This window comes from Globicephala melas, chromosome 16 (assembly GCF_963455315.2).
Source record: "Globicephala melas chromosome 16, mGloMel1.2, whole genome shotgun sequence".
In the NCBI taxonomy this organism is placed as follows: Eukaryota; Metazoa; Chordata; class Mammalia; order Artiodactyla; family Delphinidae; genus Globicephala; species Globicephala melas.
Window position 1 is genome coordinate 47967595 of NC_083329.1, and position 14277 is coordinate 47981871.

General features: G+C 40.5%; 1 protein-coding gene and 1 pseudogene across 1 annotated transcript in view; both read left to right on the top strand.

The window, feature by feature from the left end:
- GLUD1 (glutamate dehydrogenase 1) overlaps positions 1-10154 on the top strand; it is a 40154-nt gene extending 30000 nt beyond the window's left edge. The window contains exons 8-13 of the mRNA XM_030862821.3: positions 661-798; positions 1125-1205; positions 2431-2554; positions 3364-3455; positions 7831-7893; positions 8795-10154. Coding sequence (XP_030718681.1) covers positions 661-798; positions 1125-1205; positions 2431-2554; positions 3364-3455; positions 7831-7893; positions 8795-8914 — 618 coding nt within the window. The 3' untranslated portion in view covers positions 8915-10154. The remainder of the gene's footprint in view (positions 1-660; positions 799-1124; positions 1206-2430; positions 2555-3363; positions 3456-7830; positions 7894-8794) is intronic.
- Positions 10155-13513: 3359 nt separating this feature from the next.
- On the top strand, positions 13514-13995 carry LOC115856472 (large ribosomal subunit protein uL23 pseudogene; annotated as a pseudogene).
- The last annotated feature ends 282 nt before the right edge of the window (positions 13996-14277 follow it).

The following is a 14277-nucleotide window of genomic DNA, read 5'->3' on the forward strand; positions in this document are numbered from 1 at the left end:
TGTCATGGCTATTGTAAATAGTGCTGCGGTGAACATTGGGATACATGTGGCTTTTCTAATTATGGTTTTCTCCAGATATATGTCCAGTAGTGGGATTGCTGGATCATATGGTAGCTCTATTTTTAGTTTTTTAAGGAACCTCCATAGTGTTCTCCATAGTGGCTGTACCAATTTACATTCCCACCAACAGTGCAAGACGGTTCCCTCTTCTCCACACCCTCTCCAGCATTTATTGTCTGTAGATTTCTTGATGATGGCCATTCTGACCGGTGTGAGGTGATACCTCATTGTAGTTTTGATTTGCATTTTTCTAATTATTAGTGATGTTGAGGGTCTTTTCATGTGCCTCTTGGCCATCTGTCTGTCTTCTTTGGAGAAATGTCTATTTGGATCTTCCACCCATTTTTGGATTGGGTTGTTTGTTTTTTTGATATTGAGCTGCATGAGCTGCTTGTATATTTTGGAGATTGAGCCCTTGTTGGTCGCTTCATTTACAAGTATTTTCTCCCATTCTGTGGGTTGTCTTTTCATTTTGTTTGCTTATTTTTTTTTAATGTAACTCAAAGACCTCCTACTAAATGAGTCTTCATATCATAGGCACTAAACATAAACATTTAAACTCTGTTGCAACCATTAATTCTGATTTTCAATCAATTATAGCAACATGGAACAATCCTGGGCTTCCCCAAAGCAAAGATCTATGAAGGGAGCATCTTGGAGGCTGACTGTGACATATTGATCCCTGCTGCCAGTGAGAAGCAGCTGACCAAGTCCAATGCACCCAGAGTCAAAGCCAAGGTGACACAGCATGATGGCTTCAACCTTACCAATGTGGAGTGACACTGAGAGTCATAGAAAAGCTCTAATGGGTTTCCTCTTTTTTTAAAAAAAGAAAACAGCTTTATTGGGATGTATTGGGTTGGCCAAAGTGTTCGTTCGGGTTCGTTACCATCTTATGGAAAAACCCAAATAAACTTTTTGGCCATACAAGTCCCCAAGCATACAATTTAAAGTGGGATTTTGCTTCTCTCCCACAGCCCCATCCCCCACACATCTCTTGAGCTCAGCTGGAGGGGATTTGACGGTGTTATTGGCATTTCTCTATGTTCGTGACTTTCTTGCAGATCATTGCTGAAGGTGCCAATGGACCGACAACTCCAGAAGCTGATAAGATTTTCCTAGAGAGGAACATCATGGTTATTCCAGTAAGTAATCTACATTTACCAGATTTTATATGTACTTGGAATCATAATTGTCTTTTGCAAGGAACTGGGGGGAGAGGAGGATTGTTAGTTTCCCAAGGCTTAGTGATGAATTCTTCATCTTTATTTTGTTTTAAATTTTTATTTATTTATTTATCTATATTTATTTATTTCTGGCTGCGTCGGGTCTTAGTTGTGGGATGAGGGATCTTTTGTTGCAGCGCACAGTGTCTTGGTTGTGGCTCGCAAGCTTCTCTCTAGTTGTGGCACACAGGCTCCAGGGCGTGTGGGCACTGTAGTTGTGGCACACGGGCTCCAGGGCGTGTGGGCTCTGTAGTTTGCTGCACGCAGGCTCTCTAGTTGAGGCGTTCAGGCTCAGTAGTTGTGGTGTGCAGGCTTAGTTGCCTCGCAGCATGTGGGATCTTAGTTCCCTGACTAGGGATCAAACCCACGTGCCCTGCATTGCAGGATAGATTCTCTACCACTGGACCACCAGGGAAGTCCCTTTATTTTGCTTTTAAGAAAATAAAGTAGAGTGTGGTTAATATAATAAGCCTGTCTTATACTGGACCTGAACATTTTCTTCCAACTTCAGGCTCTTTCTTGAGTATGTATTTAGACTTCTTAAATCCAGTTATATAAATATATAATGTGCTAGAAGTACTACTATAACTTGCAAATGTCCCTTGCTGTCTTACTCAGAAAGCTAATATGAGTAACGTGTGCTTAAGTTTTTCAGTGGTTAAGCGTGGGGTCTGTACCAAAAGGTCATTGGAAATTAGAAGTTAGTGTGGACGCGTGATGCATTTTGAAGAACTGCTTTTGCTGAAAGCACTTAAATTCAGGTTAACTGAAATAGACTGCCTTTATGTAGTGGGAGAGTGAACACTAATCTTCTGGCAAGACACCCTTGGACCATCCAAACCAGTGGTTAGTGGGCAGGCAATTTTGTCAGATTTTTTTAGGTGGAGAAGAGGCTCTAAAACCTCTGATCAAATGCTTGCTGATTAATAAACCAATAAATTATTTTTTTTCCAAAGGGAGAAAGCCTCAGATGTATTGGGAAGGGGGTTTGTTTAAGTGTAAAATTTCTGATACTATCTAAGATGTATTTGGGAAGCTTGAAGCTTAATCTGCTTTGATATTAAAACTTTGATATTAAACCATGAGCTCACGTTCATTGTAAGCTTTTATTAAGACCATCATCTCCTCATTTTTTTGTGTACAGGATCTCTACTTGAATGCTGGAGGAGTGACAGTGTCTTACTTTGAGTGGCTGAAGAATCTAAATCATGTCAGCTATGGCCGTCTGACCTTCAAATATGAAAGGGATTCTAACTACCACTTGCTCAGTAAGTTCTGATTATCCTGTTCTGCAAAAGTAATCTTTTGGGCCATCTAAAAGGTTGGGGAAAGCCTGCATTTAATAAAAGGGCTTATTTCCTTTTTGTTTAGTCTGAGAACAGAAAACTATTCTGACTCATGCGTCTTAGACCAAAAATATACAGTTTCTTTATAGGTATTCACTATATTAACTCTCTGGAATATATTTATATTCCAGTGTTTATTCTGCAAGTATGTTCTGGTTCCCAGAACCTAATCTGTAAGTTAATAGTATAAAGAGTATCATTTTAAACCAGGAGCTCCTGTTGATACTCATCCATTTCTATCTCAGGTTGCGTTTGGTAAAGCCCTATCTATTGTCAAGAATTTTTTGAGTCTTCTGATGAGAATACTGTTTTGTCTTTGACTAGAATAGGCTCCAGAGTTGACACTAGAATTTTCCTCAAGCTGAAATAAGACCAAGACCTCCAGCTGAGCTTTACTGAGCCCACTCTGAGAATCTGGGTGAAGTGTTCCATCGATTTCCATTCCTTTTTCCCTCAGCATTTTCTTTTTAAAAGAGCCAAGGAAAATCCCTGCTAATGGGTGTTATGGAAACAGAGCAGTGACCTAAATTCACATTTATATAGGAATTTGGCAAAGTGCTTTTTACTCCTTTTAACTGAGATTTAAGTGAGTAACCCTTTTATGTTATTAGTGTTGAAGGTTTTATGTCATTAGTGTTTGGGGCTGTGGCTATAGTGTGGGACTACTTTTGTTTCTACTTCATTTTTTTTCTACTAGCAATATCGTATCTTCATCTCTTGGCTTTTTATAGTGTCTGTTCAAGAGAGTTTGGAAAGGAAATTTGGAAAGCATGGTGGAACTATTCCCATTGTACCCACAGCAGAGTTCCAAGACAGGATATCGGTGAGTGTGCTTGTGGCGGCATCACATACACTGCCTGCTCTCTTCTTTAGGTCAGGCCAGCTGTATTAAATGGGATTAAGGCGTGGTCATCAACATGACAGTTACATGACTTCCTCTTTCCTTACATTCTAAAAATTTAGTTTGAAATAACTCATGGTTCTGCTTTTGATACTTTTACAATACAGATGACTCAACAAGTGATTCTAACATAATGGTGAAGAGTTATTGTGTATTTTAACTATTTTAAGCTTTAGAGAAATGGAAAGAATTGAAAAGTAAACATTAGATTGACCTATATAAAAAATTGAAATTACTATATGGACACAAATAAGAGTCAAAGAAAATAGATGAGAAAAACCATTTGTTGTTAATTAGCTATTGACAGGATATATTAATACACATCACAAAGAGAATTTCTTTACCAGTAAGTAGCAGGCGACATGAAAAAAATCAGAGGTAGAAAAAAATGTTTAACCTCGTTGTTAAAGAAATATAAATTAAAATAAGGATTCTTTAATGTATTAAACTAGCATAAACAATTAATGGATTTATACTCGCCATGTCTGTTGTGAAGCAGTTGTACCTTTATTCTGATGACAATGCAAAAGACTTATTAAAGAGTTCCTGCCCTTTGACACTTACAATAACATCACCTCTGGGAGTTAATCCTAAGAAAACAATTTTAAAGGAGAGGAATGATTCCATGCACGATGTCATTGGAACTGTGTTTGCAGTCATTTTTAAAATTAGGTTTGATTTTACAATCCAGTGTGCGTGTGTGTTTGTGTGTGGGGCAGGGAAATGGCTAAGTGATAATATGTCTTCTTATGAAATATTCAGTCATGGGAAATAATTTAAGACTATATTGCAAAATGGGGCAATGTTAAGGGTTTTGTTTTGAAGGAGAAAAGATGCTTTTGCCACTCCGGGTAACTCTCCTCAAAGAACCTTCCTCTTTCCCAGAACCATGTGTCTTAGTTCTGGTCCCTCCTTCTGGAACACCCAGACCCACTCCCTGCTTGAGTAGCACATCTCAGTGGCTTTTCCTGAAAGTCCTCTCTGACTGCCAGCATTTCATCCATCCTTCCATCACAAGTCACTTAGTGCGTTTATAGGCCCTGCTGTTGCTGCGGCTTTAAGATGGGATTCTTGCTCCTCCCTGTGGTCGCCCCATGTCACAACACACGCCTGCCACATAGTCAATCAGACTGAAACGTGGAGAGGGAGTGAAGAGGACAGCCAGTTGGTTAGGAAGACAGATCCATGATGCCTTTCATTTTTATCCTTTTTTAAAATAATCTTTACCCAATGTATCAGTCTTCCAGTTTTCAAATGCTTTCGGTGCTTCTAATTTTAGACTTTAATGCTATTTCTCATCTCTTAGTGACTTACTTATTGCAGGAGTCTTGTAATAAGTGTCAGTTGAAAACCAGTGTTTTCCCCCAGCTCCTTGCTTTTACTTTCCCCCTCCCCAGCCATGCTGTGGCCCTTCCAGGACCTACATCATTGACCTCATCATCTTTTCACTGTCCTTCATCACACCTGTCTGCACTTAAATTCCATTGACCATCATTACAGTAACTCTGTGGCCTTGTTTTGCTTCATCACACTCCCTTGTTAACACCTGAACCCTGATGAAATCCAGCTCTCTGCCCCCTCCATTCCTCCGCTATAGCAGGAGGCCCTGCTGACTCTTCAAACTTAAAGTAGGCTCTCAGCTGCCCAGCAGTTAAACTACTTTTCCCTGTTCCATTCATTCTCTTGGTTAATTATATCATATTTTCTCCTTTTTTCTCTCCCTGCACTCCAGTTCATGACCTGGTATCTATTCACAGAAAAGTGAAGCAGTCAGGGAACTTCCACATCTACCCAGGGCATCATCAGTTTTCCCTCTATTCAGTCATTTCTATCAATGTAACAAATGCTGCCTTAAAAAATATAAATCTTAATCCCACTTGCCCTTCCAGGTCTTGCTATTTTTATTTCTCGTACAGCAAACCTCCTTAAGAGTTGTGTATACTCTGTCCCCAGTTCTTCTATACTCAAACGTCCTATTCTGCCCACCACTTCACCAAAACTGTTCTTGTCAAGGTAACCAGTGGTGGCAGCATCGCCAAACCTAGCGGTCATTTTTCAGTCCTCATCTTACTTCACTGGGCACAGGTGATCACTCCCGCTGGAAATATTTCTTAGCTTCCAGGACACCACATCCTCCTGGGTTTCCTCCTGCTTCACTCGCCAGTCCTTCTGCTGATCCTTGTCATCCCTGTACCCTGTTAACAGTGGAAGTCCTCAGTCCCTGAACCACTTCTCAGTCTGAATTCAAAATTTTGGTGATCTCACTCAGCCTCATGGTTTTTTATATGCTGTCTCCTCTAACTAGAATATAAACTCCAGGAGAACAGAGAATTTTCATTATTTTGTTTTCTGCTGTGTCCCCAGTACCTAGAAGAGTGCCTGGAACATAGTAGGTACTCAATAAATGTTTGGTGAATGAATGAGTGGGTGAAAGGAATAGCAGTATTCCACTTGTAAAGCAAGTTTTCCTGTTCCTAACTTGGTAGAACAAAACAAAACTTAACCCATATGTTTCTCTTTTTCTTTCTTTAAGGTTTTTTTTTAAATTTAAATTTAATTTTATTTATATTTTGGCTGTATTGTGTCTTAGTTGCAGCGAGTGGAGGCTACTCTTTGTTGCAGTGCGATGGCTTCTCTTACTGCGGAGCATGGGCTCTAGGTGCACAGGCTTCAGTAGTGGTGGCACATGGGCTCAGTAGTTGTGGCGCATGGGCTTAGTTGCTTCACGGCATGTAGGATCTTCCCAGACCAGGGCTCAAACCTGTGTCCCCTGCATTGGCAGGTGGTTTCTTAACCACTGCACCACCAGGGAAGTTCCATATGTTTCTCTTTTTTTTTTAATTTATTTATTATTTACCTTTGGCTGCGTTGGGTCTTCATTGCTGCGCATACGCGCAGGCTTTCTCTAGTTGCAGCAAGCGGGAGCTACTCTTTGTTGTGGTATGCGGGCTTCTCATTGCGGTGGCTTCTCTTGTTGTGGATCACGGGCTTCGGTAGTTGCGGCACACGGGCTCAGTAGTTGTGGCTCGCAGGCTCTAGAGCACAGGCTCAGTTGTGGCGCATGGGCTTAGTTGCTCCGAGGCATGTGGGATCTTTCCAGATCAGGGCTTGAACCCATGTCCCTTGCATTGGCAGGCAGATTCTTAACCACTGCACCAACCAGGGAAGTCCCCCATATGTTTCTTAATTGATACAAGTGTTACAGAAATATACTTTCTTAGATAAAGTTCAGCATATATAAAAAGTGGCTCACCAACAACAAGTTTTTATTTGGCATATCAGGATGTGTTTGCTAGCTATATATATCATATTAAGAGTGGTGGTGATAGTTATTTGTCCTAACTTTAGAAAGCAGTCCAAAAAACAAATTAGAGGAACCCATTGAAACAAACTGACTTATAGAGATAATTGGCAAAGGAAAGAGAGGAGCTGATTTGGTGGTCAAAGATGCTGGGTTATATCCCAGCTCTAAAAGTAGCTACCTGGGGACTTCCCTGGTGGTCCAGTGGTAAAGAATCCACCTTCCACTGCAGGGAACATGGATTCGATCACTGGTTGGGGAACTAAGATCCCACATACCACAGGGCAACTAAGCCCGTGGGCCACAACTACTGAGATTGCACACCTCAACTAGAGATCCCATATGCTGCCAACTACAGAGCCCACGTGCCACAACTAAGACCAGACACAGCCAAAAATAAAATAAAATAAGTAAAATTAAATTTAAAAAAAAGCTACCCGTAACTTTGGCCAACTTCCCTGGTTGTCAGTTTCCTCATCAGAAGAATTAGGGTGGTTAATTATGAGCTGCTAAGATCCCTCCAGCTTTAAAGTTTGTGGCATTGCTGAATATACAGGCAGGATTTTACCCCACAGCTGCTATTGGAGGTAGCTGGATTCTTTTCGGTGCCCTGTGTGGTGTGCTGGGGAGCGGAGATGAATGTACACTGACACCGACAGGGTAACATGTTGTTGCGGTCTGCATCTCAGATGGTTGGTTGACCGGTGCTGAGCCCACTACTTGGCCTATGTTTCTTGGTCCATACTTTCCTGTGGTGTTTTACCATGATATTAATTTCATGAGTATTTGTTTGCTGTCAAATATAGTGAAAACTAAATTATGGTTAAAACATGACTACTTAAATAGGTATCAAGATACTATACAGAAATTAAGTATATCTTTCCTGAAAGACAAAAAACAATTCTATCTGGCTGTATGTTGACTTAAGAATCCTTTATGCTCTTATAGGTGAAGCATGTCTTTATGGTTTTGTTAAACTATTCTTCTTCCTAACAGGGTGCCTCTGAGAAAGACATTGTGCACTCTGGTTTAGCTTACACCATGGAGCGCTCTGCAAGGGTATGTACACAGATGCTGTTTGCGTTTCTGGTAGTTACGTGAAGTACAGCTCAACGGTGTCATCTCAGCTGCCACATTGTGTGTGCAGTGACAGAAAATAGCGATGTGTTTAAATGTTCCAAAACGTGCTTTTTCAGTCTTAAATGATGGGCGTTGTTTTTAGGATCTTCCGTATGTTTTCCAGACTTTGGGAAATAATGCCAAGTTAGAAGGAATCATGTTTAGCTTAGTCAGCCAAACTGGGTTGCAGCCTAGTGCACCACTCTGTTGTAGCTACAGGAAGCTACCTTACTACATAGAATTTGGTAGATGTGAAAGGCTTTTTGACCACTTGATCCTTATTTCAAAGCCTTAAGCACAGTTCGAGTCCAGTTTTCTTAATTTCTTTTTGAGTTCAGATTCTATCCGCTTGGCATCAAGTTGAAATAGCAGAAGCAGATATTAATTTTAATTTTTGAGATAATTAGCATACCATATTCACCCTTTTAAAGTATATAATTTAGCAGCCTTCAAGTATGTTCACGAGGCTATGTAGCCATCACCACTCACTCCAGAACATTTTCATCACCCCATCCTTAGTTCATTTAATTACCACAGTGTATATCAGACTTGCTCCAGATTACAGGATGTCTAAAGGGCACAGAGATAACTCACATCTTAAATTCTAAGGAGCAACATCCTCCTGTCACCTAAACAGTAATTTGTATTAATTCCAGAGAATTAGTCCTTCCTGACTCGAGGTTGTTTCACTGCCTGAGTAGTTTCTCTTTGGCTACCCAAGTCCAGTCCTGAAGTGGTACTAGGGTAACTTGTACCAGGCTGTTATGTGCCTTGTGTGTTCATGGCCTGGCTACTTGAGTCAGGTTCACATCCCATCCACATCACATCTCCTTCATTTCAGCAAATCATGCGCACAGCCATGAAGTATAACCTGGGATTGGACCTGAGAACAGCTGCCTATGTCAACGCCATTGAGAAAGTCTTCAAGGTGTACAATGAAGCTGGTGTGACCTTCACATAGACCGGACCAGACTGCAGCTGACTTCTTCACTACCCTCTTCACCTCTTCATCTGCAGACCTATCACAAGTTTACACGTAACCACAGAAATCTCTCTCTCATGACTTAATAGATAATGGACACCATTCTCAAGTCAATCCAAATCAGCCCCTTGAGAAGAAACGGTAGGGGATCATAAATAAGCTAATAAGTGACAGTAGAAATGAGCTATGTCAGAGAGCCACTTGGGCACTTTGCCTTTAAGTAAAGTCGTTTCCCTCTGCCTGTGCTGCCTTGTTCCATGGCTGTTTCCCAGCACAGTCAGCTGTAGCCCTGGGAAAAGCACCTTTTGTCCAAGAGCAGTCAGTCACTTGCCACTTCAGCTCTGGACAGATCTATCAGGTGCTCTGACACATTTAAGAAGCAGGTATATGGCATTTTCAGGAGGTAGCATGGTCCTCAAGTGAGTTATTGGTATTTTACATCAGCAAAATAACTCAATTTTATAGGTTACAAACAAAAAAAACTTTCTCTTTATGCATTTTATTCTTTTAGAATAAAATAAGTACATGCTGCTGTAATAAAATTGCCTTTAATCACTTAACAAGCCTAACCTTGACTCAAGCAGTGAATGCCTGTAAACATAATGAAAAAAGCTAGTATTTTTATAACATAAAACAGTATCATTTATAACTTGTCAATTGCATATTGTCATCCAGCAAAAATAAAAAGCCTGGTAGAGAATTAAGTTATCTTCATACCTGCAAATGACGGAGGCTATTTTTGTTAAGACTGTTGGAATTTACTAACCACAATTATGACATATAGTCCAAAGAATGCAGTAACCTCCTTATCATGTTAATTAATTGTCCTCTTTTGAAGATCTGTTGTGTTGATTAATTGAACAATAATTCAAGTAGAGTGCCCCAGAAGAAAACCACGTGGGCCCCTCTGGAGTCTGGCTGGCGGCTCTGAGCATTGCCAATGGCCCTGACTCTGTCCTCATCTAGAGGCCTCATCTTCTGCACACGGCTTCATTCCCAGTGGGCTGGAAACAACCTGGGGTTGTGTTTTGCGAGTTGTTTGGCCAGGGCCTTTTGAACAGTAGTGGTGTCCCAATGAAGTACTAGATATTATTTATGTAAGAATTAGCTTTTCTTTTTTTTTAACAATAATATCCTTTCAGAAATTTCTAACTACTTTGTAACTGCATGACTTAACCTGGTGACAAAAGCAGTTATTAAAAAGACTACCTTTTCCAAAGCTTATGTTTCTTTTCTGTGTTTTTGTATTTGATGTATTTGTCTCTTTTAGTAGATAAAACTATAATTGGGTTTCTGAAATTTTTGAAACCACCACCTATATAACATTTCTTTCCACAATGTTTTGAGCTGCCAATTTTTTTTTTTTTTTTTAGCAGTACGCGGGCCTCTCACTGCTGTGGCCTCTCCCGTTGCGGAGCACAGGCTCCGGATGCGCAGGCTCAGCGGCCATGGCTCATGGGTCCAGCTGCTCCGCGGCATGTGGGATCTTCCCGGACCGGGGCACGAACCCGTGTCCCCTGCATCGGCAGGCGGACTCTCAACCACTGCGCCACCAGGGAAGCCCTTGAGCTGCCAAAATTTTATTCCTTGAATTCTTTTGTGTTTCATTCTATGAAACAATATCAATGGCTATTCTTAGGGAAGATGTTCTATTGCTTAAAGCTGATATACTAACATAATTTATATACCTTTTTATACATAGTACTTTTTAACGAAAGAAGGTTGCATTGATTATGGTCCATTTTTAATAATTTAGCCACGAGATGTAAGAAGACAATACTAACTGTAATCAACAGAAGTAGATTCTAGACGTGATTCCACCAGCTTACACAGCTGCCAGATCTGAAACATAACCTTCAGCTGGACTTCGTGTCTGTTTTGTCCTGATTCTGCCTTTCCATGGTTCTGAGCATCGGGTCAAGGAGTAGACATACAAGCCCATGGCACCTAGCCTTCCTGAGCACAGTGATATCTACTTGCACTCTAGATGGAACATTAAAATAGGGGAGAGGGACTGCTGATCCCACGCACCACAACTAGAGGTAAGCCCGCATGCCGCAACAAAGAGTCCATGTGCCGCAACTAAGACCCGACACAGCCAAATAAATATTGTAAAAAATGAATAAAATAGGGGGAAAGTGATGTGAAAGCAAGTTCCAGAATATTTGGAACAGTACCAGGTGGGTCAGTAGAGTCTGGTCATGTGAAAGCAGGATGATAAATCTTAGTGTGGTCTTTGGCTAACATATTGGGAGTATTTATAGTGGTGTTTTAAAGACATACATTAATGGGTGTTATTGATATTGTCAGAAAACTGGTATTGTTCATACTAGCTATATAAAGGCAACACAGCACTAGTGTGTCAACTTTGGTTCCTGGAGTTTTGAGTTAGAAGAAAATTCTGATCAATTACTCTTGGTTTCACTGAAATGTTCTAATTTATCTGCTTATAACATTCTTTTTAAAACTTATATATAATACTCTAAAGTTAATTGTTTCTGAAATAGCCACAGATGGCTTTTGTAGCACCTATTTAACTGTTGCCTCAAACCCCTACACCAGAAATGTGTTCTGATTACCCCTTGATGGTTGAAGTTTAGGGAAGTTAAAAAAAAATCAAGTTTTAAGAAAGCCTGCATCTTAATTCACAAGCTTTAAGTAAATTACCTATCCCCTAAACATCCCTGGCAGGCTTTCTCAGCCCTGCTACGTGTAAGGCCGTCAAAGCATGGCACATGAAGAAAACTACATCTGTGAACCTTGCACAGAAACCTCTGCAAAAGTTTTATTTGTAATATGTGTGTTTTTAATTTTTTTCACAACTTACTGGCTTTTTTTTGCTTGTTTTTTTAAATCAAAGCTTACACATAGTGTAGACAGGATTTCTCAACCTCAACACTGTTGACGTTTTGGCCAGGTAATCCTTTGTTTGGGGGACAGTCCTGTGCATTGTCGGATATATAGCAGCATCTCTGACCTCTACCCATTAGAGGTCAGCGGCATCCCTAAGTTGTGACAATGTACTCAGATTGCCAAATGTCCTGTCAGGGACAAAGTCACTCCCTATTGAGAATTACCGGTGTTGAGAGCCAAATAGTTCTATAAGGCTTACTGTGAACTACAGCATTATACTGGACTCTTAACACCTATGAGGCTAGTATTACCCTTATACCAAAGCCAGACAAAGTATTACCCTTATACCAAAGCCAAAGACATCACAGGAAAAGAAAATTACACACCAATATCCCTTGTTAACATATATATAAAATAGTTAAACAACAAGGTCCTACTCTATAGCACAGGGAACTATATTCAATATCCTATAATACCGGTCAGAATAGTCATCATTAAAAAGTCTACAAATAGGGGCTTCCCTGGTGGTGCAGTGGTTGAGAGTCTGCCTGCCGATGCAGGGGACACGGGTTCGTGCCCCAGTCTGGGAAGGTCCCACATGCTGCAGAGCGGCTGGGCCCGTGAGCCATGGCCGCTGGGCCTGCGTGTTGGGAGCCTGTGTTCCGCAACACGAGAGGCCACAGCGGTGAGAGACCCGCAAAAAAAAAAAAAAAAAAAAAGTCTACAAATAATAAGTGTTGGAGAGGGTGTGGAGAAAAAGGAACCCTCTTACACTGTTGGTGGGAAAGTAAACTGGTGCAGCCATTATGGAAAACAGTGTGGAGGTTCCTCAAAACTAGACTTGCCATATGATCCAGCAATCCCACTCCTGGGCATATATCTGGACAAAACTAATTCAAAAAGATACATCCATCCCTATGCTCATAGCAGCACTACTTACAATAGCCAAGACATGGAAACATCCTCAATGTCCACTGACAGATGAGTGGATAAAGAAGATGTGGTGTACAATGGAATATTACTCAGCCATAAAAAGGAATGAAATAATGCCCTTTGCAGCAACATGGATGAACCTAGAGATTATCATACTAAGCAAAGTAAGAAAGACATATACCATATGATATCACTTACATGTGGAATCTAAAATATGACAAATGAACATATCTACCAAATAGAAACAGAACAGATTTGTAGTTACCAGAGGGGATAGAGGAGGGAAGGATTGGGACTTTGGCATTAGCAGATGCAAACCAGTATATATAGGATGGATAAACAAGGTCCTACTGTTTAGCACAGGGAACTATATTCATTATCCTGTGGTAAACCATAATGGAAAAGAATATATATGTGTGTGTGTGTATATATGTATATGTATAACTACGTCACTTTGCTATACAGCAGAAATTAACATTGTAAATCAACTATACTTCAATGGAAAATTTTTCTAAAAGAACACTGCAGGAGAAAAAATATATCCTGTAATAAACCATAATGGAAAAGTATATATAACTGAAAAGTATATGTATTGCTGTACACCAGAAAATAACACAGCATTGTAAATCAACTATACTTCAATAAAATAAAAATATCCCTTAGTAACACAGACACAAAAATACTAAGAAACCAAGTCCAAGCTCATAAGTATCATACATACATCATGACCAAGAATTTCTCTCAGGAATGCGAGGATGGTTCAACATAAGAAATCAATCTGAAACCCCTTCCATGAAGGTGGCAGCAAAGGCGGAGAAGGAAGCCCCTGCCCCTCCCAAAGCCAGAGCTAAAGCAAAGGCTTTGAAGGCCAAGAAGCAGTGTTGAAAGGCGTCTACCACCACAAACACTGCCATAAAATAAAAGATCTAGCCATCATCCACCTTCCAATGGCCCAAAACACTGCAGCTCAGGGGGCAGCCCAAATATCCTCAGAAGAGTGCCCCTAGGAGAAACAAACTTGACCACTATGCCGTCATCAGCTTCCCCCCTCACCACTGAGTCAGCCATGAAGAAAATGGAAGACAACACACGTGTTCATTGTGGATGTCAAGGCCAACAAGCACCAGATTAAACACGCTGTGAAGAAGCTCTATGACATTGACATGGCTAAGGTCAACACCTTGATCAGGCCTGATGGAGAGAAGAAGGCATCTGTTTAACTGGCTCCTGGCTACAATGCTTTGGATGTTGCCAACAAAATTGGGACCATCTAAACTGAGTCAGCTGGCTAATTCTAAATATAAAAGTTTTCACTATAAAAAATCTAATAAACCCATTAATTGAATAAAGGGGGGAAAAAAACCACAATCACTGTGGAAAAAGCATTTGACAAAATTCAAGACCCTTTCTAAACATAAAGGACATGTACGAAAAACCCACAGCTAACATCATACTCGCTGAAAATTAGAAAACTTTCACTGAAGAGGAAAAAGATTCTTGCTTTCACCCTATTCTACATTATACTGGAAGTTCTAGCCAGAGTATTTAGGCAAGAA